Raw genomic sequence first — 25,548 nt, forward strand, 5'->3', positions numbered from 1 at the left:
GAGCGGAAAGACTTACCTTGGGGGGAAAAAAGGACAGGTATACACTCGCACACACACACATATCCATCCACACATACAGACACAAGCAGACATGTTTAAAGACCAAACATGGGATTAAACATGTCTGCTTGTGTCTGTATGTGTGGATGGATATGTGTGTGTGTGCGCGCGAGTGTATACCTGTCCTTTTTTCCCCCTAAGGTAAGTCTTTCCGCTCCCGGGATTGGAATGACTCCTTACCCTCTCCCTTAAAACCCACTACCTTTCATCTTTCCCTCTCCTTCCCTCTTTCCTGACGAGGCAACTGTTGGTTGCGAAAGCTAGAATTTTGTGTGTATGTTTGTGTGTCTATCGACCTGCCAGCTCTTTCGTTCGGTAAGTCACCTCATCCTTATATATATATATATATATATATATATATATATATATATATATATATATATATATGTGTGTGTGTGTGAGAGAGAGAGAGAGAGAGAGAGAGAGAGAGAGAGAGAGAGAGAGAGAGAATCATTAAAACTATGAGGCTGTTTTTATCTGTAGATGAGAGTCATAGTGACGCAATAAATGTATTACATAGCACAGCATAGCATGAATGTAATTCAAGTGGAAGTACATAAGGGTAAAGACATGGTACTATGAACTTCAGCAATAGAAATAATTAGCTTCCCTAGGTTTCATCATGCAAACAACACTGAAACTTTACCATCTGAACACCTGTTAATATTTATGACTGAGCCCTACTTCATTTATCAACTAAGCAATGATATTGGCTATGACTGACAGATGACTGAACCAATCAGTGACTATTAGCTACTGTTGTTGTTGTTGTGGTCTTCAGTCCTGAGACTGGTTTGATGCAGCTCTCCATGCTACCCTATCCTATGCAAGTTTCTTCATCTCCCAGTACCTACTGCAACCTACATCCTTCTGAATCTGCTTAGTGTATTCATCTCTTGGTCTCCCTCTACGATTTTTACCCTCCACGCTGCCTTCCAATGCTAAATTTGTGATCCCTTGATGCCTCAGAACATGTCCTACCAATCGGTCCCTTCTTCTCGTCAAGTTGTGCCACAAACTCCTCTTCTCCCCAATTCTATTCAATACCTCCTCATTAGTTATGTGATCCACCCATCTAATCTTCAGCATTCTTCTGTAGCACTACATTTCAAAAGCTTCTATTCTCTTCCTGTCCAAACTATTTATCGTCCATGTTTCACTTCCATACATGGCTACGCTCCATACAAATACTTTCAGATGTTAGCTATTGCAAATTAAAATTATTTTTTTGTACTGTGAAATATGTTGTTTGAAACAATGCCCCTCCCGTATAAATAAATATGTACATACATGAGTGCAACTGTTTAATACTGAAGTTATTTAAACCACTCCATACAGTTTATGTCCACCATTAACCTTAATGGCACTGTAGTAAATATAACTGAATTGGTGAGTTGGAAAAGGGGTTGCATCTCACAAACTAAATTTTTCAGGATACACAAAAATCTGCTTTACTACACAATGGATTCAAGCAAGGTGTGTGGAGTTGCTGTGTAGCAGTTGGCCCCAGGCTGAAACAATATACACAATCATAACATACATTAGCCATCAATTGTGGTCAGTAACCCTGTTGGAGTGTACTGGAGGTGACCCTTTTCCAACCCTGATGATGCTGATTAGGCAACTAGCATTCAGTTCGTTGTGAAGCATTATGTTCTGCAAGTTTATATTATTTATCTTCATTATAACAATGAAAGACTATGTTGTGATCATAAAAGTTTATTCCTAATGTATCAGGTTTATTCATAACGTACCTAATAAATACAACCACAAACAAAATACAGCACAGCAACACTGGTGCATATACTTCCTCTTTATCTTCTCCATCCTTCACTGGGTACTGGCAGATACTATTGTGAAATGATTCCTTCTTGGCAAGTATTCACAGTAGAATTTTCATTACAGTGTCTAGTTTCTCCTTTTTTATTGGAACAGGTCTACCACACGCTTGTTTACTAAATATGGCCCCACTAACTCAGTGCACATATAATGAGCACGTCTGCTTGTGGGATATGAGTCCTTGCTATACCAAATGATGCATGCAGATAAATAGATGATTTGTCACTCATAATTTTAAAAAAGAAGAAACAAGTGGACATGACCCCTGTGACATCGCGGGTTAATGCACGATAACAATTATTTCAATAAGATAAATTGCAGTACAGCCCACAGTATTGCAGCCGGAGGCTGTGAACGAGACCGCAAGTTGTGTCCTACCTATGAGTCATATACACCTGCTGCTACTGCAGTGTGAGAACGGCTACTGTGTCACTTCGAGCGACTGTATATTCATGCCACCTATGAACCTAAATAAATGATATTAAATATTATTCAATTATTTTCAAAATCGGTACACTACCTTTTGTCATTCAGGAGAAGATAGTATAAAAATTTCAACATTGTAACTATCATAGTTTCGGAGAAAAAAAATTGCTAAAAAAGTAAAAAACCGGCACTTAGGGAACTAAATTCAGTTATTGGTGTAGTTGGGAAACATAAACAGAACTCTCAATGTGCAGAATTAATTAATTGGGATTTTCATATTATAACTTTAATTATTTTTCATTTTCGTAATATAAAAATCAGACAAAATTATTATTTATGTCTAATATTGTTGTTGGAATAAATGTGAGTAAATGAGAGTATGTACATGGGACATTCATCAGATTTAAATTTGCATGATATACCGTCTTAAGTAACCTAAAAGAGTGACATAAGCCTGTCATGGGAAAATGATCCTAGGGAATTTACCCACTTTGCTGATGACGTATGTCTAGGTGTGATTGCTATTGTAACATTGTAACACAGCAGCCAGAAAATCAGCTGGGGTAAAATCAGTAACTACAGAATATTTCCAGAATTATTGCCTTTTCGTTTTCATTTATTAAACATTACTTTAATATTTGTACGTCAGAATGACGTAAATGCGTCTGTGTATAAGGATTGGTGCAGGCCAGTTTTGGCACGAGTATGATCATAAGCGAGCATTCTGATTGGTAGCGAGTATGAACAACCGATCAGAATTGGGACAGTTCCCGCTCATTACCTGATAGTTATACTGGGAGTGAGGCTGAAAGAAGGGAGTCACTCGTTAGCTCTGAATGCGGACGGTCATGTTACTAGTGAGAGTCAAAATAGCGTGTAAAATGAAGAAATATTTGGCTTCTTGCATCCAGATTGTGTGGCCGTAATAGCAGTTGCATTTGCAGACACTTTTGTGGAGTTTGGAAGTTTTGGAATTGTTTTGTTGGAAAGATATTCGCGTGTGAAAATTTGGCCTTCATAGTATCCGCGTGGCATGTTTCAGTATTCAACCACTGAGCAATTTTGGCGAGAAATTTCTTTTTTAGAAATCCACAAGAAGGACCGAATGTAATAACTCAAATTAGTGGTGAAATTAATGACTGTGAAAACATTGTTTAGTTCGGATAAGGTCTGGACAGATTTCTGGCTGCTATGCGTATGAAATGTGTGTATGAATTGTGAACTGAATAGTACCATTTCTTTGGCTATAAGGACAAAATAAAAATTTTTGTGTGGAAATTTTGGAAATCATTTTCCAGATGCTAACCATTTTCTTACTGCTCAATAAAATTGAATGACTGTTTATCTACAGATCTTTCTTTCATTACTAGAGTTGTGCGGCCTCAGTAATTGTAGATATTAGATAGTGTTTTTTATCAATGCTGCTTTTACATCATCTTGTAAGTATCTAAGTTGCCAAGTGAAGGGACATCGAGCAGACGCCGATCTGAGGTAGGTGAATTTTAACTTGCAGCCTGCACAGACAAACCCAGCCCCGCCACACCCCTTTTCCAACTCACCAACCCAGTATTTTGTATTAACTTTTTTCTTTTTACAACTACTCAGCTTCTTAACAATATTAGAACACCAAGTTAATAGAATTATGCATCTCACCAGAAGCTAGTACTTGCTGCACCCTCTCCACATGGAATATAAGGACACATTTTTTTAATAAAAAGCCACTCTTCTTCAAGAAGATTCTTTTGGAACTGCTCATGCTGGACCATAGGCACCCATTTTTGCAGATATTCCAAATACAGCTACAAAATAACGAAACAGGAACATTAATACCACTGTAACATCGTGTTTGAGATTTATGCTTTTCAGAAAGTCAGGTGAACAATAATGATAAAATAATTTTTCTCTGTTCAGAGGAATATTTCATGGAATTGTCGAGGTATTGTGTGGTTACATGGCTTTAATGTGCCATTCCATTTATGTATAGTGTACTACACACAACTGACAAGATTACGAGACAGAATTGCTGACCAGTACTTACCTCCAGGAAGTGAAACCTCAGTATTGTCAGTAGGAACATAGGTATAAAAATGCACAACACCACAATACTATCCTAGCTTTCAGAACTAGTAGGAAGGGCAGTGATCTTTGCCTTTCCTTACCAGATCCCTCATCCTGGAGTCTGTATAACCTGCCATTCTTTTTTAACCGTCCCCATCTTATCCCAATGTATGAACAATTAGTTCCGAAAGCTAGGATATTGTCATGTATTTTTGTACGTGCCTATTGGTAGTACTGATATTTTTCCTCTTGAAGGTAAGCAGTTGCCAGCAATACAGTCTCATAATTTTATAGTTTTCTAGAGTGAATTTTCCTTTTGATACTATGTACAACGTTAGGTAAAAGAATAAAGGCAGTTACCGTATTGCAAAAAGGATGAACATGACACATCAACAAACATACATAACTGTCATGATGTCCTTGCAATAAATGTATCACAATTTTTTATCAGACTACAGATCTAATTTCCTTATGAGACATCAAACTGGGATACTAGCTTTTCCACCAAGTGTTTCAGTGGACTGGAAGCATCTAGTCATAGGATGTACTTGGGCAGGTCAGAGGCTACATAGCAGTGTCCGGGTTGTGAAAGTTGTAATTTGCTGTGTTCACTTCAGCTAACAAATGCTATTGCAGACAGATTATATATATAAAGAAAGATGATGAGACTTACCAAACAAAAGCGCTGGCAGGTCGATAGACACACAAACAAACACAAACATACACACAAAATTCTAGCTTTCGCAACAAACGGTTGCTTCGTCAGGAAAGAGGGAAGGAGAGGGAAAGATGAAAGGAAGTGGGTTTTAAGGGAGAGGGTAAGGAGTCATTCCAATCCCGGGAGCGGAAAGACTTACCTTAGGGGGAAAAAAGGACGGGTATACACTCGCACACACACACATATCCATCCACATATACACAGACACAAGCAGACATTTGTAAAGGCAAAGAGTTTGGGCAGAGATGTCAGTCGAGGCGGAAGTACAGAGGCAAAGGTGATGCTGAAAGACAGGTGAGGTACGAGCGGCGGCAAATAGAAATTAGAAATTAGCGGAGATTGAGGCCTGACGGATAGCGAGAAGAGAGGATATGCTGAAGAGCAAGTTCCCTCCTCCGGAGTTCTGACAGGTTGGTGTTAGTGGGAAGTATCCAGATAACCCGGACGGTGTAACACTGTGCCAAGATGTGCTGGCCGTGCACCAAGGCATGTTTAGCCACAGGGTGATCCTCATTACCAACAAACACTGTCTGCCTGTGTCCATTAATGCGAATGGACAGTTTGTTGCTGGTCATTCCCACATAGAAGGCTTCACAGTGTAGGCAGGTCAGTTGGTAAATCAAGTGGGTGCTTTCACACGTGGCTCTGCCTTTGATCGTGTACAGCTTCCGGGTTACAGGACTGGAGCAGGTGGTGGTGGGAGGGTGCATGGGACAGGTTTTACACCGGGGGCGGTTACAAGGGTAGGAGCCAGAGGGTAGGGAAGGTGGTTTGGGGATTTCATAGGGATGAACTAAGAGGTTACGAAAGTTAGGTGGACAGCGGAAAGACACTCTAGGTGGAGTGGGGAGGATTTCATGAAGGATGGATCTCATTTCAGGGCAGGATTTGAGGAAGTCGTATCCCTGCTGGAGAGCCACATTCAGAATCTGATCCAGTCCCGGAAAGTATCCTGTCACAAGTGGGGCACTTTTGGGGTTCTTCTGTGGAAGGTTCCGGGTTTGAGGAGATGAGGAAGTGGCTCTGGTTATTTGCTTCTGTACCAGGTCGGGAGGGTAGTTACGGGATGCGAAAGCTGTTTTCAGGTTGTTGGTGTAATGGTTCAAGGATTCCGGACTGGAGCAGATTCGTTTGCCACGAAGACCTAGGCTGTAGGGAAGGGACCGTTTGATGTGGAATGGGTGGCAGCTGTCATAATGGAGGTACTGTTGCTTGTTGATGGGTTTGATGTGGACGGACGTGTGAAGCTGGCCATTGGACAGGTGGAGGTCAACGTCAAGGAAAGTGGCATGGGATTTAGAGTAGGACCAGGTGAATCTGATGGAACCAATATATATATTTTCAATATATATATATGTCTGCTTGTGAAATGTCTGCTTGTGTCTGTATATGTGTGGATGGATATGTGTGTGTGTGCGAGTGTATATCCGTCCTTTTTTCCCCCTAAGGTAAGTCTTTCCGCTCCCGGGATTGGAATGACTCCTTACCCTCTCCCTTAAAACCCACATCCTTTCGGCTTTCCCTCTCCTTCCCTCTTTCCTGATGAGGCAACAGTTTGTTGCGAAAGCTTGAATTTTGTGTGTATGTTTGTGTTCGTTTGTGTGTCTGTCGACCTGCCAGCACTTTCATTTGGTAAGTCACATCATCTTTGTTTTTATATATATATATATATATATATATATATATATATATACACACACCATTCTGGAAGCTATGTTATGCCATGATAAAGACATTAGCCATGGCACAGTTTTAATCACAGAGATGCCTGTTCAGATTTAACAATAGGAGAAATCTGTTGTTCAGAACACTCAATTACATGTTCATGACGAATTGTCTCACGCCATTTAACAGTCAAATCCTGTGTATTAATGAACGGTTAGACTTACAGAAACTACTAATTGGAGTTACTCTACACCAAAATGGAACGGCACAGAAAAGCGAGCAACATTAATATTGCCATTACTATATTTCTCTCTCCTAATGTCTATTCAGTGGTAAGGGATATTCGTTTTCATTATTCGGCAAATTTATTTTATTTAACTTAATGGCCAGATGCTCTTCCTGCCATAAAAGTCCTCAAAGGACTTAAAGAAGGGAAGGCTTTTGCATCACCCGTCTCTGAATCATACTGTATAAGCTTTGTTCTATGTATTAATGTACATTAACTGTTTGTGTACTGTATTTTCTGAAGTGGGGATTTAGGACCAGCCCAACATTTGTCCAAACAAGAGTGAAACAACCTAAAATCCACACTCGGGCTTGCCAGTGCTACGGACCAATGGTAGGACATTAATATGCTGGACAGATTCAATGCGAGTCTGGATCACTACCGTATAGCAAGTTAGCATGCCGCATGTTAGGCTATACAAGCAGCTTTTGTTTTTGGCTTGTATTAAGGATCTAAATAACATGGAAACAACTTTGTTCTTCAGGAACTATACTCATTGCCTTTTAAAGAAACATACGATTTCCATTTGCTTTGTAGTAATAAAACTATTATCAACAAAAAATACATAAATTAACTTAATTTTAATCATAAGTGATAAGCTAAACATACATCAAGAGTATGAAACTATTTAGATACAATTTCTTCCAGCACAATAGAAAGGGACATTCACAGACTGGCCTGTGCTCATCTTTGGACCAACCCAGCCATAAAAATACAGAGTTGTTCTGCTTCTGTAACTTCTTCATGTACTCTGCTTGAAACATTCACCAAGCACCTACCAACAGTACTAGGGTAGTTTGTAATGTATTCTCAGGGACAGATGAACAAACATCTTTTCTAAATTATTATTTGCTATCAATGCATAACTTATGAATTAAATAAACAAACAAACAATGAAATGGTTGATGTTTCTGATGTGGTGGCAAATCCCCTTCAAAATCTGACAACAACAAGTTCTAGTGTTCAAATGTTCACATCTCCCTTTGTGAAAGGTAGCAGTGAGGTGGTGTTGTAGCATTCAGTGAGATAAAAGCATACAGAGAGTATCAGAAGTTCAATAAAGACTGAATAACAGGGTATTTTCTGCAGGTTTTGGCAATAAATCTAGGTGAGTAATTTGCCAAGAAAGCTTCACAATTTTCAAAGAGCACAATCACAATGAAAGTTCGATACAAAAAGTTTCAGGCTTAGCAGTTAACTTTCCAAAGACACAAGGATGCAAATTCATTCCACATAATGGTGAAGCTGAAGAAGTAACTTAACATTTTTTGAAAAATACAGCCAAAACTATCATATGACAAAAAAGCTAGTTTTGTTGTTGCATACAATAATGCAAAAGAGAACAGGCATCTCCAGGCAGTGAGTTCAATAAATGCCTGCTGGATGTGGTCGAATTTGTCTGTCTAGAGAGCCTAAATAAGTTTGAAAGTATCTGTTTATCAAGTGGGTAAAAGTGATAAACTGATGACACAGAACACACTGTATGATCCAAAAGTTTATGCATACGTGTGAAAAATTTGGCTGGTTTCTCTTGCAGTGGATAAAGTACCATAACTGACATTGTGTAGCTGCTCTATTTTGTCCATGTTCTTTAGTGGAAACTTCAGTATAAGCTAGTTAGTGCTTTTATACACCACTAAAGCAAATGATTTAGTTTTGAAAGTTAAAGGATGTGTCGAGAAACTCAGCTCTCTGTGGGGAAAGTTGAGCAGCATTACTACAGATGGATCTCCAAATTCAGCTGGCAAGAATGTTGGGTTTGGACCAGAATTCATGCAACTGTTGTAAAATATCTTTGGGCCAGAAAATCACATTGATTCCTTGTATTCCAGGAGGCACAGTATAAGTAGGTACTGAATCGTCTTGTAGAAACAGTCACCCCAGGAGAAATTATGCAAACACCAAGTAATCACTTCTAGACTCAATAAGGGCCTCAATTTGGCAGGGGAGGGTGTCTACACATTTCTTCTGAATATTTCATATCCAACTGAAACCACTCATTGATCCATATCCCATAGAGCCACCAAGTAGAGTGGATTGAGTGGATGTTGATCGGTACTTTTCACCTGCTTTGCAAAATAACTCCAGACATTTTCTATTGAATGATGATTGGGTAAGTCAGTTAGCCAGTTAAGGTGTGATACGGTGTCTGAGAGTCTGTCGACTCGGAAAAATATGCATGCAGACCAGTGAACACACCTTTTATCATCTGTGAAGAAGGGTGTTTCACAGTGTACTTATTATGAAGCTGTAGAAATGACTCAGTCTCTGAGAAAGTTTAAGAAACGTAATGGTACATATTCGCACTGACTTGAGTGAGTGCGCCCCCTGAAACATAGCAGAACCCTCCAGACTGAACCTCACCCTTCACACAAAGCAGGTTAAACACCTCATTCATTCGCCGTTGCATTCAAAGCTTTGATCATTTGAAAAGAGGCAAAAACATGACTCATCGGACCACACTACAAGCATCTAGTCTGGAAAGCTGCTATGTATTTTCTGTGTTGTTTGGGCCGCTGAAGATGTACAGCTCCATGTGCCACATGATCAACAGTCTTGTGCAAGTATCTGAATCCAAACAAACTTTGCATGCAGTTCTTTATGCAGCGTTCATACAGAAACTGATTGAATGGACCTTCATTCATTGAAAGCAGCAGTTCCTGTTGGGTTTAAAAACAACTGTCACTGACAAGTTGTGACATTTGTCTCCGGTCCCTGTCGTTTAGGACCTTTTCACAACCACCCTTCTTATACTGCAAGTAGCACACGATTTCTTGTAGACAGATTGGACAGACCAGATTGATACAACAACAAATCAGGTGACTTTATTCATGGTGTGGTCATGAGCATGTCCAAACACAATAGCTCATTTCTGCCATTCTGTAACATCTCCATGTTGACCCACACTATTGTGCTGATTCCATATAACTGACTGGTATATTCACACTTCACTGCCCCAACTCACAGCAGCAGTGGAGAGTCACATGACTGCCCAGTACCACTTTTACACCATCTACAGTGCTCATGACATTTGTGCTCTTTTAAGGTAATGACTGGTGACCATATTACTCATAAGCATTTATAGAATTTTTAAGAACACTGATATAAAATAGTTTGTAGTTATTAGTATCATCCTAGTTATTAGCATCATCCTTATTCCCCTACTTGTACATTGAAAGCATCATACATATTTTGACTTTCCCTGGAAACATTAGCTCTCCGAAAGGACAGTTTTGTCATATCTACCAATGATGTGACCATTTGTTAACTTACAAGCTATTTTATGTAATATAATGTAATTGGATCGATAAAAAAATCTACTCACTAAGGGCAGCAGGAGAACACACATATATAAGAAAAGGTTTTACTTATCAAGCTTCCGAAGCCAATGGCTCCTTCTTCTGGCAGAAGGGTTGAAGGGGAAAGAAGAGGGGTGAAGGGAAATGTAACTGGAGAGGTTTAGGAAAAAGAGTCCAAAACTTTGGGTCAGGGGAGACTTACCAGACGGGATGAGAAAGAAAGACTAATTCTGTCTTTCCTTCTCATCCTGTCCAGTAAGTCTCCCCTGACCCAGGGTTCTGGGTTAATTTTCTGAATTCTACCTCTTTTCCTAAACCTCTCCAGTTCCTTTCCCTTCAACCACCTTCCTTCCCCTTCTAGTCTTCTGCTGGAAGAAAGAGCCACTAGCTCCAGAAGCCTGCATAAGTAACCTTTTCTTATGTATGTGAGTTCACCTGCTGCCACTTGTTGATTAGATTTTTTTTTTCTAAGCTATATTATGTGATATCCCAGCTGATTTCTAAATCTTTAGTTTCTGTATAGCTTTTCTTAATTCCTCTTCTGGCACAGGTTTCACAAACATGAACTTGTGATTCTGTTGATACCTTAGTGCCTTTCTTTTTTTGTCTTAAGTCTGTGCCACATATATATAATTACCAGTGAGTACTTCTGCTAGTTTTTTACCAACTGCAACCACTGTGTTCTCTATTTTCACTGACTTGATCTGGTTTTTTTGTTTAATCCACGTTTTTCTTTGAGCAATGATTATTTTTTCAGCTACTTGTATCTACTTTTCTGGCTTTGTTATAGTGCTGTTAACTTCTCATGCTTTTGTCTCTCGCTTTAGTGTCCTGTAGTTCTTTCGTTCACAGTTTTCATATTGGAGAAGACAAGAGTCAAACCAGTGTCAGAAAAAAAGCTTGGTAAGGTTTCAGCTTTTAAAAATAGAATGAAAATGTAACAACAATAATGACTGAACTCAAGATACATGTTAATACAACAATTCACAGAGCAAAGTTTGAAACCAACAAACACAACATCATAGAGTACTGAAGATGCAGACCACTTCACTATATGAAAGAAGCGTTCAGTGAAATAAGAACATAAGTATGTTAAAAGCTTACCTCTAACACCATCTTCACACTTCGGTCAAATTCTTTGACACCTTCTTCAAAGCCTTCAATAATGTCCTTTTCACAATCCCAAAGAACAGCATGAACAAGTGACAAATACCTCTGCCTATGGAGAACAGCTATTCGGATACCCTCCTTCATTTCACGCATTAACTGTAAATCATAATATGTATAGACATATATATTTAACACGCAAGTACATGCGAGCATACAGTGCAGTTTTCTATAAAGTAGAAAAATGACACGCAAGAAGTAGAAAATGAAATGTAGAAAGTAAAAAACCATGAACATATACACGACTAACACAAACCAGGCATAATATTGCATTAGGAGAACACAGTGCATATCTTGTAATTGAATTTTTGTGTTACATATTTCAAATTCAGGTCACACAAATGGTATCATTACCATTTTCAACTTCTCAGCAAGGGATGATGATGGTCTGTTGAAAAAGAAAGAAAAGCGGGTAGTAAAATACTAGGACACTAAATTACAAAACCAAAGTAACTCCTACATAGGATTACACACTCTTGAATATGTTACATAGTAACTCACCTAAGAACAACTGAACAGGCTGCAAGAGATGCAAACAATGTAAACATACAGGGCGATTCGGTGATGATGTTGCAAAATTTCCGGAATGATTGACACAAGTAAATGTATCAATTTGAGGTAAGGCACCCTAGTTTAGAAACAACCAAGTCAAAAGTTATATGCAAAAATTATTCTGGTATCTCTGACAATGAAATACACATACTGGTACTGTTGTTGCTAAGACTGTAGGGTAGGCAACATTTGGATGTGGTAGAATGGTCCAAAGCAAGAACAAAATGTCTAGTATACATCGGCTCTAAAATGTATACCTTTAAAGAGCTTGAGCACTTTTTCATTAGAAGATACATGTTTCACGATTCCAAAGATGAAGAAGTGCTCACAGCTCTTCAGGTATGTATTTTAGAGCCTATACTTAATGGAATTCTTTTCTTGTCTTGTTCCACACTAACTCCTGCAAAAATATGGAAACCAAAAAGCTTGCAATAGAAGAGATGGTTTCACAGAGTCGAAGATGAACAAGTATTCATTGCTCTTCAGGTATGCATTTAGAGTCTTATGTTTACTAGACCTTTTTCCTTGTTTTGGTCCGGACTACCACCTCTGAAGGTTGTCTATGCTTCAATATTAGCAACAACAGTCCCACTGCATGCATATACTGTCAAAACGATTTTCGCTTATAACGTTCGACACTGTCATTTGTGGATCAGGGTCCCTACCTCAAACTGATACATTTACCCTTCTCCATCATCCCTGAAAATTTATAACATTACCACGAAATCAGCCTGTATCTGTGTTCTGATTGTTGGGACTGAAGTCTACAGTTATCTAAGTAACAGTTTACAGTTGGTAACTTTGAAACCAAAGGTATAAGGTAAGTATTGAATCTACTTCACTCTAAAATAAAATTGACATCATCCATTCGTTAGAGCTTACTACATGGAAACAGAGTATCAGACAAAGTTTTGATGTCTTAACATACGTTAATCTGTTCAGGTGCCATCATTGATCAGAAGCCATTGCAACCGCCTGGCTAACATCTCGATCCAGACCAGCATCAGTCACGGCAGTGTTTCCCTACTACTCACAAGTCGGCAAAGCGTCAATTTTGCAACCCAATGAGATGATACTTTAATGTGACCAATGAGAGGCGAGAAAAGAGACAATGAATTTCTAGTCTCAAAGTTGAAACCATTTCCTTCACTGTAAAATATATATATATATATATATATATATATATATATATATATATATATATATATATATAAAAAAAAGCGCTGGCAGGTCGATAGACACACAAACAAACACAAACATACACACAAAATTCTGGCTTTCGCAACAAACAGTTGCTTCGTCAGGAAAGAGGGAAGGAGAGGGAAAGATGAAAGGAAGTGGGTTTTAAGGGAGGGGGTAAGGAGTCATTCCAATCCCGGGAGCGGAAAGACTTACCTTAGGGGGAAAAAAGGACGGGTATCTTTTAGATATATTTTTTCCACGTGGAATGTTTCCCTCTGTTATATATATATATATATATATATATATATATATATATATATATATATATATATATATATATATATAGAGGGAAATATTCCACGTGGGAAAAATATATCTAAAAACAAAGATGATGTGACTTACCGAACGAAAGCGCTGGCAGGTCGATAGACACACAAACAAACACAAACACACACACAATATTCAAGCTTTCGCAACAAACTGTTGCCTCATCAGGAAAGAGGGAAAGACGAAAGGATGTGGGTTTTAGGGGAGAGGGTAAGGAGTCATTCCAATCCCGGGAGCGGAGACTTACCTTGGGGGAAAAAAGGACGGGCATACACTCGCACACACACACATATCCATCCACACATATACAGACACAAGCAGACATCTCGTAAGCAGACATACACTCCTGGAAATTGAAATAAAAAACACCGTGAATTCATTGTCCCAGGAAGGGGAAACTTTATTGACACATTCCTGGGGTCAGATACTTCACATGATCACACTGACAGAACCACAGGCACATAGACACAGGCAACAGAGCATGCACAATGTCGGCACTAGTGCTGTGTATATCCACCTTTCGCAGCAATGCAGGCTGCTATTCTCCCATGGAGACGATCGTAGAGATGCTGGATGTAGTCCTGTGGAACGGCTTGCCATGCCATTTCCACCTGGCGCCTCAGTTGGACCAGCGTTCGTGCTGGACGTGCAGACCGCGTGAGACGACGCTTCATCCAGTCCCAAACATGCTCAATGGGGGACAGATCCGGAGATCTTGCTGGCCAGGGTAGTTGACTTACACCTTCTAGAGCACGTTGGGTGGCACGGGATACATGCGGACGTGCATTGTCCTGTTGGAACAGCAAGTTCCCTTGCCGGTCTAGGAATGGTAGAACGATGGGTTCGATGACGGTTTGGATGTACCGTGCACTATTCAGTGTCCCCTCGACGATCACCAGTCGTGTACGGCCAGTGTAGGAGATCGCTCCCCACACCATGATGCCGGGTGTTGGCCCTGTGTGCCTCGGTCGTATGCAGTCCTGATTGTGGCGCTCACCTGCACGGCGCCAAACACGCATACGACCATCATTGGCACCAAGGCAGAAGCGACTCTCATCGCTGAAGACGACACGTCTCCATTCGTCCCTCCATTCACACCTGTCGCGACACCACTGGAGGCGGGCTGCACGATGGGGCGTGAGCGGAATACGGCCTAACGGTGTGCGGGACCGTAGCCCAGCTTCATGGAGACGGTTGCGAATGGTCCTCGCCGATACACCAGGAGCAACAGTGTCCCTAATTTGCTGGGAAGTGGCGGTGCGGTCCCCTACGGCACTGCGTAGGATCCTACGGTCTTGGCGTGCATCCGTGCGTCGCTGCGGTCCGGTCCCAGGTCGACGGGCACGTGCACCTTCCGCCGACCACTGGCGACAACATCGATGTACTGTGGAGACCTCACGCCCCACGTGTTGAGCAATTCGGCGGTACGTCCACCCGGCCTCCCGCATGCCCACTACACGCCCTCGGTCAAAGTCCGTCAACTGCACATACGGTTCACGTCCACGCTGTCGCGGCATGCTACCAGTGTTAAAGACTGCGATGGAGCTCCGTATGCCACGGCAAACTGGCTGACACTGACGGCGGCGGTGCACAAATGCTGCGCAGCTAGCGCCATTCGACGGCCAAAACCGCGGTTCCTGGTGTGTCCGCTGTGCCGTGCGTGTGATCATTGCTTGTACAGCCCTCTCGCAGTGTCCAGAGCAAGTATGGTTGGTCTGACACACCGGTGTCAATGTGTTCTTTTTTCCATTTCCAGGAGTGTATTTAAAGACAAAGAGTATCTTTGTCTTTAAATATGTCTGCTTGTGAGATGTCTGCTTGTGTCTGTATATGTGTGGATGGATATGTGTGTGTGTGTGCGAGTGTATACCCGTCCTTTTTTCCCCCAAGGTAAGTCTTTCCGCTCCCGGGATTGGAATGACTCCTTACCCTCTCCCCTAAAACCCACATCCTTTCGTCTTTCCCTCTCCTTCCCTCTTTCCTGATGAGGGAACAGTTTGTTGCGAAAGCTTGAATTTTGTGTGTGTGTTTGTGTGTCTATCGACCTGCCTTCGACAGACACACAAACAAACACAAACATACACACAAAATTCAAGCTTTCGCAACAAACTGTTGCCTCATCAGGAAAGAGGGAAGGAGAGGGAAAGACGAAAGGAAGTGGGTTTTAAGGGAGAGGGTAAGAAGTCATTCCAATCCCGGGAGCGGAAAGACTTACCTTAGGGGGAAAAAAGGACGGGTATACACTCGCACACACACACACATATCCATCCACACATATACAGACACAAGCAGACATATTTAAAGACAAAGAGTTTGGGCAGAGATGTCAGTCGAGACAGAAGTGCAGAGGCAAAGATGTTGTTGAATGACAGGTGAGGTATGAGTGACGGCAACTTGAAATTAGCGGAGATTGAGGCCTGGTGGATAACGAGAAGAGAGGATATATTGAAGAGCAAGTTCCCATCTCCGGAGCTCAGATAGGTTGGTGTTAGTGGGAAGTATCCAGATAACCCGGACGGTGTAACACTGCGCCAAGATGTGCTGGCCGTGCACCAAGGCATGTTTAGCCACCGGGTGATCCTCATTACCAACAAACACTGTCTGCCTGTGTCCATTCATGCGAATGGACAGTTTGTTGCTGGTCATTCCCACATAGAATGCATCACAGTGTAGGCAGGTCAGTTGGTAGATCACGTGGGTGCTTTCACACGTGGCTCTGCCTTTGATCGTGCACACCTTCCGGGTTACAGGACTGGAGTAGGTGGTGGTGGGAGGGTGCATGGGACAGGTTTTACACCGGGGGCGGTTACAAGGGTAGGAGCCAGAGGGTAGGGAAGGTGGTTTGGGGATTTCATAGGGATGAACTAACAGGTTACAAAGGTTAGGTGGACGGCGGAAAGACACTCTTGGTGGAGTGGGGAGGATTTCATGAAGGATGGATCTCATTTCAGGGCAGGATTTGAGGAAGTCGTATCCCTGCTGGAGAGCCACATTCAGAATCTGATCCAGTCCCGGAAAGTATCCTGTCACAAGTGGGGCTCTTTTGTGGTTCTTCTGTGGGAGGTTCTGGGTTTGAGAGGATGAGGAAGTGGCTCTGATGGAACCAAAGGAGTTGAGGTTGGAGAGGAAATTCTGGAGTTCTTCTTCACTGTGAGTCCAGATCATGAAGATGTCATCAATAAATCTGTACCAAACTTTGGGTTGGCAGGCCTGGGTAACCAAGAAGGCTTCCTCTAAGCGACCCATGAATAGGTTCGCGTACGAAGGGGCCATCCTGGTACCCATGGCTGTTCCCTTTAATTGTTGGTATGTCTGGTCTTCAAAAGTGAAGAAGTTGTGGGTCAGGTTGGAGCTGGCTAAGGTAATGAGGAAAGAGGTTTTAGGTAGGGTGGCAGGTGATCGGCGTGAAAGGAAGTGCTCCATCGCAGCGAGGCCCTGGACGTGCGGGATATTTGTGTATAAGGAAGTGGCATCAATGTTTACAAGGATGGTTTCTGGGGGTAACGGATTGGGTAAGGATTCCAGGCGTTCGAGAAAGTGGTTGGTGTTTTTGATGAAGGATGGGAGACTGCATGTAATGGGTTGAAGGTGTTGATCTACGTAGGCAGAGATACGTTCTGTGGGGGCTTGGTAACCAGCTACAATGGGGCGGCCGGGATGATTGGGTTTGTGAATTTTAGGTGTATACCTGTCCTTTTTTCCCCCTAAGGTATGTCTTTCCGCTCCCGGGATTGGAATGACTCCTTACCCTCTCCCTTAAAACCCACATCCTTTCATCTTTCCCTCTCCTTCCCTCTTTCCTGATGAGGCAACCGTTGGTTGCGAAAGCTAGAATTTTGTGTGTATGTTTGTGTTTGTTTGTGTGTTTATCGACCTGCCAGCGCTTTCGTTCGGTAAGTCACCTCATCTTTGTTTTTATATATAATTTTTCCCACGTGGAATGTTTCCCTCTATTATATTGATATCATTAATTTGAATCCAACAATTGCGTTTGTTATTGTCACATTTCGAAATCTTTTCTGTCGTCTTATTTTCCTCTTTCTGTTTTTGCCAGTAGTTTCACTTTGTTTTCACCTTCTCCTTTTTTACCGTAATCTGCAATACTATTTTACCCGCCTATATATACTCTATAATACATAACCCACTTTCAAACCATAACCAAAAAAATTTTTTTGCCGCTTTCAGCACTACCGCCGCTATAATATCCACCGTTTCTAGCTCACAAACAGTTCCTTTCACCTTTTAAACAACCATTTCGGCCAGTCCTAATAATTTTCGCTTTATTTCCATTTCCGTTTTTCCCACATCACTTATAATTTTTAGCCGCTTCCCACAGGTTTTAACGTCATTATTTCTTCGCCAGACAATTGTCAGCCTTATTTTCATAATCTGCCACCACAAAACCACTCCTTTTAATATACTACACGCAGTTTTTTCGAAATTTTCCCGAATTTCTCCGTCCTTTAACGTGTTTCGGCGGCAACACAACCACCTAACCTTTATGCACATCGCTGTCTACCAAACCGAGTCCAACATAGCCCAGCTGTAACCAACACCTTTTCGCCTTTTTTCATTCCAGACCTCCACTTACTTTCCAGTTCACCTTTATCTCTCGCCATATATTTTTACTTTCATTTTCATTTCACCTCATGTTACACTTTCCACCTTCTAATACCACGTCACCCTCACAACATCACCACTACGACCCCATTAAGTTTTATTTACATTCCCTCCGCAGACATGCCTTCGCCCTAGCCAGATTACGCTCCCATATTCTATTTTCTCAGGCTTGTCTGACATTTGGCATTACCCCCAAAGGCCTCACACTTAAAGTTCCCATCTCTGGCTGCAACCCTTCCTTCCATCAGTCCCTATACCAGTTCCAAACTGAACAATCCATTGCCCTCACCCACCTACACATCAACTCAGCCAATGAGCACACCCACCAACTCCTATCCTTAATAAAAGTCCTTAATCTTTCCTCTCCCACATCCACACCGGCTGTTCAGAGCATCCTCCTACAGGCCAACCGTAAATTAGAGCAGCATGCCACCCTCCACCTCAAAAAACTATCCAATCTCCTGGTTTCCCACCTCTGGAAAGGCAACTCACTCACCCTTCACAACCTTTCCAGCAAACCTCAACCTCCTCTCATTGCACACAAACCCAGTCTCTCCCATCTACTCAATCTCCCACTTCCAGCTCCACTCCCTCCAAAACCTCAAAATTCCGATCAACACAATCTGGAACCACAACACCCTAATTCAGTAGTTAACCTTTCCTCCAAACCTCTCTCCCAATCCGAAACCTCTGTCCTATCCAAAGGCCTCACCTTCAGCCCCACTCCCAGATTCAACCAAACAGCCCTCGTCAAAGATTTACTGTCCTACACCCGTACTCTCTGCTGGAAATATCACTTTGCCACGAAGAAAAATGATCCTAATCCTACTCCTAATGATCCAACTCCCCAAGACACCATCCAAATTGAACCCTGCCTGGAACAGTTCCGTCCTCCGTCACAGCGGGACCCACCTCCTCTTCCTCAAAATCACCCTCTCCAAACCTTCCAGGAATTTCTGACTTCCAGCCTTGCATCTCAATCCTTCTTAAAAAACCTTATCCTACACCCAACATCACCACTGCTGAAGCCCAGGCTATCCGTGATCTGAAGGCTGACCGATCCATCGTCATTCTTCCGGCGGACAAGGGTTCCACGACCGTGGTACTTGATCGTCGGGAGTATGTGGCTGAGGGACTGCGTCAGCTTTCAGACAACACCACATACAAAGTTTGCCAAGGTAACCCCATTCCTGATGTCCAGGCGGAGCTTCAAGGAATCCTCAGAACCTTAGGCCCCCTGCAAAACCTTTCACCTGACTCCATCAACCTCCTGACCCCACCGACACCCCGCACCCCTACCTTCTTCCTAAAATCCACAAACCCAATCATTCCGGCCGCCCCATTGTAGCTGGTTACCAAGCCCCCACAGAACGAATCTCTGCCTACGTAGATCAACACCTTCAACCCATTACATGCAGTCTCCCATCCTTCATCAAAGACACCAACCACTTTCTGGAACGCCTGGAATCCTTACCCAATCTGTTACCCCCGGAAACCATCCTTGCAACCATTGATGCCACTTCCTTATACACAAATATTCCGCACGTCCAGGGCCTCGCTACGATGGAGCATTTCCTTTCACGCCGATCACCTGCCACCCTACCTAAAACCTCCTTCCTCATTACCTTAGCCAGCTTCATCCTGACCCACAACTTCTTCACTTTTGAAGGCCAGACATACCAACAATTAAAGGGAACAGCCATGGGTACCAGGATGGCCCCCTCGTACGCCAACCTATTCATGGGTCGCTTAGAGGAAGCCTTCTTGGTTACCCAGGTCTGCCAACCCAAAGTTTGGTACAGATTTATTGATGACATCTTCATGATCTGGACTCACAGTGAAGAAGAACTCCAGAATTTCCTCTCCAACCTCAACTCCTTTGGCTCCATCAGATTCACCTGGTCCTACTCCAAATCCCATGCCACTTTCCTTGACGTTGACCTCCACCTGTCCAATGGCCAGCTTCACACGTCCGTCCACATCAAACCCACCAACAAGCAACAGTACCTCCATTATGACAGCTGCCACCCATTCCACATCAAACGGTCCCTTCCCTACAGCCTAGGTCTTCGTGGCAAACGAATCTGCTCCAGTCCGGAATCCCTGAAACATTACACCAACAACCTGACAACAGCTTTCGCATCCCGCAACTACCCTCCCGGCCTGGTACAGAAGCAAATAACCAGAGCCACTTCCTCATCCCCCCAAACCCAGAATCCCCCACAGAAGAACCACAAAAGTGCCCCACTTGTGACAGGATACTTTCCGGGACTGGACCAGACTCTGAATGTGGCTCTCCAGCAGGGATACGACTTCCTCAAATCCTGCCCTGAGATGAGATCCATCCTTCATGAAATCCTCTCCACTCCACCAAGAGTGTCTTTCCGCCGTCCACCTAACCTTCGTAACCTGTTAGTTCATCCCTATGAAATCCCCAAACCACCTTCCTTACCCTCTGGCTCCTATCCTTGTAACCGCCCCCGGTGCAAAACCTGTCCCATGCACCCTCCCACCACCACCTACTCCAGTCCTGTAACCCGGAAGGTGTACACGATCAAAGGCAGAGCCACATGTGAAAGCACCCACGTGATTTACCAACTGACATGCCTACACTGTGATGCATTCTATGTGGGAATGACCAGCAACAAACTGTCCATTCGCATGAATGGACACAGGCAGACAGTGTTTGTTGGTAATGAGGATCACCCGGTGGCTAAACATGCCTTGGTGCACGGCCAGCACATCTTGGCACAGTGTTACACCGTCCGGGTTATCTGGATACTTCCCACCAACACCAACCTATCCGAACTCCGGAGATGGGAACTTGCCCTTCAGTATATCCTCTCTTCTCGTTATCCGCCAGGCCTCAATCTCCGCTAATTCCTAATTTCAAGTTGCCGCCACTCATACCTCACCTGTCATTCAACAACTTCTTTGCCTCTACACGTCCACCTCGACTGACATCTCTGCCCAAACTCTTTGTCTTTAAATATGTCTGCTTGTGTCTGTATGTGTGGATGGATATGTGTGTGTGTGTGCGAGTGTATACCTGTCCTTTTTTCCCCCTAAGGTATGTCTTTCCGCTCCCGGGATTGGAATGACTCCTTACCCTCTCCCTTAAAACCCACATCCTTTCATCTTTCCCTCTCCTTCCCTCTTTCCTGATGAGGCAACCGTTGGTTGCGAAAGCTAGAATTTTGTGTGTATGTTTGTGTGTCTATCGACCTGCCAGCGCTTTCGTTCGGTAAGTCACCTCATCTTTGTTTTTATATATAATTTTTCCCACGTGGAATTATATATATATATATATATATATATATATATATATATATATATATATATATCTAAAAAGAAAGATGATGAGACTTACCAAACAAAAGCGCTGGCAGGTCGATAGACACACAAACAAACACAAATATACACACAAAATTCAAGCTTTCGCAACAAACTGTTGCCTCATCAGGAAAGAGGGAAGGAGAGGGAAAGACGAAAGGATGTGGGTTTTAAGGGAGAGGGTAAGGAGTCATTCCAATCCCGGGAGCGGAAAGACTTACCTTAGGGGGAAAAAAGGACAGGTATACACTCGCACAAGGAACATAGAATAAAACACTCGCACACACACACATATCCATCCACACATGTGTGGATGGATATGTGTGTGTGTGCGAGTGTTTTATTCTATGTTCCTTGTGCGAGTGTATACCTGTCCTTTTTTCCCCCTAAGGTAAGTCTTTCCGCTCCCGGGATTGGAATGACTCCTTACCCTCTCCCTTAAAACCCACATCCTTTCGTCTTTCCCTCTCCTTCCCTCTTTCCTGATGAGGCAACAGTTTGTTGCGAAAGCTTGAATTTTGTGTGTATATTTGTGTTTGTTTGTGTGTCTATCGACCTGCCAGCGCTTTTGTTTGGTAAGTCTCATCATCTTTCTTTTTAGATATATTTTTTCCACGTGGAATGTTTCCCTCTGTTATATATATATATATACATTTGGATACGTCATGAATTCATGAATTACAAGGTTGTGGTAGGATGGAATGTGACAGTAGTGATGCCAATGAAGGTTAAAGCTGAACTACTTGTTTGTGGTAATAGACTGATCTGCTGCTTAGACTAATGCCTCATTTAGGTTGGAATACAGTTTCGTTTGTAAAAATTAATTAATAATTTTTGTTGTCACATGTATTTGTTTCTTCCAAATATGCCACCAACTACAAGGATGTGATGAGGTTGAACCTAATAGCACAACTTAAATTAAAGTAATAATCTTGGTTGTCAAACTATTTGCTTGGTTTTTTTTCCCCCTGAATATGTTACGATTACAGACAGACTGACATGGGAATATGACACTATTGCTTAGAAATGCATTGTGCGTCTGCTGCTCTCTCATTGGTTGCATAGACAAAGCAACTGTCTTACCATCTTTCCTTTCCATCATACTTCACAGTGAAAGCTAAATAACTTTGCTACACCAAACAGGTAAGTACACCACTGGCCCTGATCTAGACTTTTACCAGGAACTGTTGACCCTGCAGTTTAGTCCCTTTACTCTCCAAACCAACCAACCAACCTAGACTTTTACCCACCCCGCTTAATATACGTGGACATATTTAGTTCATGATACACAGATTACAAAGTCTACCCCTAAATTAAGAACCTGATATATTAAAACAGGTAGGTGGGTCTATCAGTTATGAAGGAACGAGTGTCATTAAAATGCATGGGAAATTATGAAGTGGATGAGTAGTGTAGACGACAAATGTCAAGCACAAAAAATTGTTGCACTGACTTGCAGAGGAAAATCATTTGAAGAGATTGTTCATTCTTTCACTAAGAATAAAACGAGAGCAATCTTCTGTAAAGACCATCAGCTTCAGCATAAAATATGCCATAAGAAAAGAGTAGATCATAATGAACACTCAAACTCAAACTCAGGTGTATAAGATAACACATGTTGCCTGTCCAACATTTTACACAGAATAAACACACAGATCTTTTAATATGCACTTTCGACAACATTGTAATATAAGATGTAATAATATAGCGATCAGTACTCATTTAAAAAAGAAGAAAAAATAGCAGATTAAAATAGGAAGCAAAGATAACCATCTATATATCTGTCATTACATTCCTAAAGGACGGCATCTGCATACACTTTAAAAAAAAATAATAAAAATTTCAATTTCTTAAACTGTCACATCACTTCCAAACAAACAAAATAATTCACATAACAAAGCCTATTTTGAAGTATTTCTTGATCTGTTAAGATGCTGGGTGACCAACGAGAACTGGACATCTTTGAAATGATTAGTATGACACCCCCGCATAGAGATGGAGTGTGGGAACCTTCAGCAGTGTTCTTGCTATCAGATGCCTTTTCAGTAGTGATGCTGAAGTGGACAGTACAGCACTGCCTGTTTAAGTATGACATACATGTACAATATGCTGGGTATGTCTTAGCAGTGTAGAGCCGTTGCAACTGTGGATGCTGAGATACCATTTCTAACCGCAATATGATTCTCAGGTGGGTTATTGGTCTTAGGCCACCAGGAAGTATTACACAGAACCCATGTGGTTCTAAGAAGCCTGCAATGACACCAGAGAACATCAAGATAGTGAGAGAGGTGTCGATTCAAACCCCAGAGTGGCCTGCACAACGATATGCACAAGGTAAGTTTAAGTCGTGAATTGCTGCACACTATTTTGAAGAATAATGTAACATCTCATCCAGACAAGATGAGTACTGAGCAGCAGCTGAAGGGTACATATTATGAGCAATGAGAGGACTTTGTCATTCAAATGCAAATGCTGCTTGAAGACAGTGAAATTACAATAATTATCAAGAGTGATGAGGCTCATTTTCATTTGATTGGGAGGTTAATAAGTAACATTTCCATTACTGGGCTTCTGAGAATCCATGCATCATTCATAAGACACCACTCTCTTCAGAGCATGTAATGATACGGTGTGTGATTAGCAATTTTGACATCACTGGACCACCATTTTTTTTTTTAATAAAAATGGTGCCACTGTGACAGACAACACTGCACATTACATTTACTTACTTAACACTTTCTTGCATCCACAGCTGTGACAGCAACATCTACAAAACAAGAATAATGTTTATTCTCATCAAGACGGCACCACAGTGCATTTTACAAATGTGGATCTACGGACATGATTCATCGCATCTTTCCAGGGAGAGTAGTTCCCCATTTCAGAGACATCATATGACTTCCAAGATCCCCCAATACAGCACTTGCAGGTTCTTTTTGTGGGGATGCCTCAATTCTCTTGTGTATTCCCACAAACTCTGCACCTTGACTGGTTTGAAGGACGCAATCATGCAAGAAGTAGAGGTAACTGATCATGAAATGTTGGCCCGTGCTTACACGGATTTACAACACAGACTTGAAACCTACAATCAAGAAAGTGGACACCACCTGCCAGACATTATCTTCCATTCATAATATGCATTTCAAATGACATGTAGTTACAAAGATGCTATTGTAGTAAATTCACTTTTGCGCTACAAATTAAGCGTGTATTGTTCATTTCAAAAATGTCTAATTCCTGTGACTCACCCTGTCCCTGGTTTTTGCCTTTCTCCTTTTTTGGGCATCCTTTACTGCTGGTTCCCAATTGTTTAACAGTAGCTGGATTTGTCAGTTCTTTCAGACTGGTTGGTTAGTATACTCGTGCAACCATCAGTGATCAATTTGCCACTTGCGAATCACATCAGTAGGTAAGCGTCATTACACTTCTTGTGTATGTCTTGCTTACATACACCAGTAGTTAGATGATTTTTAAAAATAGTTTTCACTTTGATAAGGCTCTACTTCACAATCAGTGATTGAAAAGCTACCAGCTTTACACTGTTATGTACTGACTCACATATGAAAGAATCAGAATGCAAATGTGTTTACACTGTTAGCGCCTCTCCTGGAATGTTCAGTTGTACTTTGACAAGTTACTATGTAACTTATTCAAGTGCATGTGGTCGCCTATAGAAGTTAGTTTAATTTCATAATTTAGTTTCCTAAACATATTTTGCTACCCCCTTTTCCGTGATCATCTGATGATGACTTTCTAAAAAAAAAAAGGGGGGGGTGGGAATTGTCTGAACAAAGGTTCGAGTATTTCATAGACAAATTTAGAATTTCCTCACTATTGTCCTTACAGCAAATATTTAAATTTACATTTACTTAGATTTTTTACATAAACTGTTTATTTTTGTTTTAGCCATGTCCTGTAAACACAATTACTTGTTTACCTATGTTTCCTTGGTCAAAGGCAGGCTGATCACAACTATAGTTGTTAACCATAGCGGTTAATCAACATAATTTATGTAG

At 41.8% G+C, this 25,548-nt stretch overlaps 1 protein-coding gene across 2 annotated transcripts in view; it reads right to left on the reverse strand.

The window, feature by feature from the left end:
• The window catches only part of LOC126246235 (mitogen-activated protein kinase kinase kinase 4), a 217,245-nt gene that overhangs the window by 107,214 nt on the left and 84,483 nt on the right, over window positions 1-25,548 (reverse strand). For both annotated transcript variants that reach the window (XM_049948380.1, XM_049948379.1), the window contains exons 11-12: window positions 11,456-11,617; window positions 3,979-4,124 (exon numbers count right to left, since the gene is read on the reverse strand). In XM_049948380.1, coding sequence (XP_049804337.1) covers window positions 3,979-4,124; window positions 11,456-11,617 — 308 coding nt within the window. The remainder of the gene's footprint in view (window positions 1-3,978; window positions 4,125-11,455; window positions 11,618-25,548) is intronic.

Source organism: Schistocerca nitens, chromosome 1 (genome assembly GCF_023898315.1).
Source record: "Schistocerca nitens isolate TAMUIC-IGC-003100 chromosome 1, iqSchNite1.1, whole genome shotgun sequence".
NCBI lineage: Eukaryota > Metazoa > Arthropoda > Insecta > Orthoptera > Acrididae > Schistocerca > Schistocerca nitens.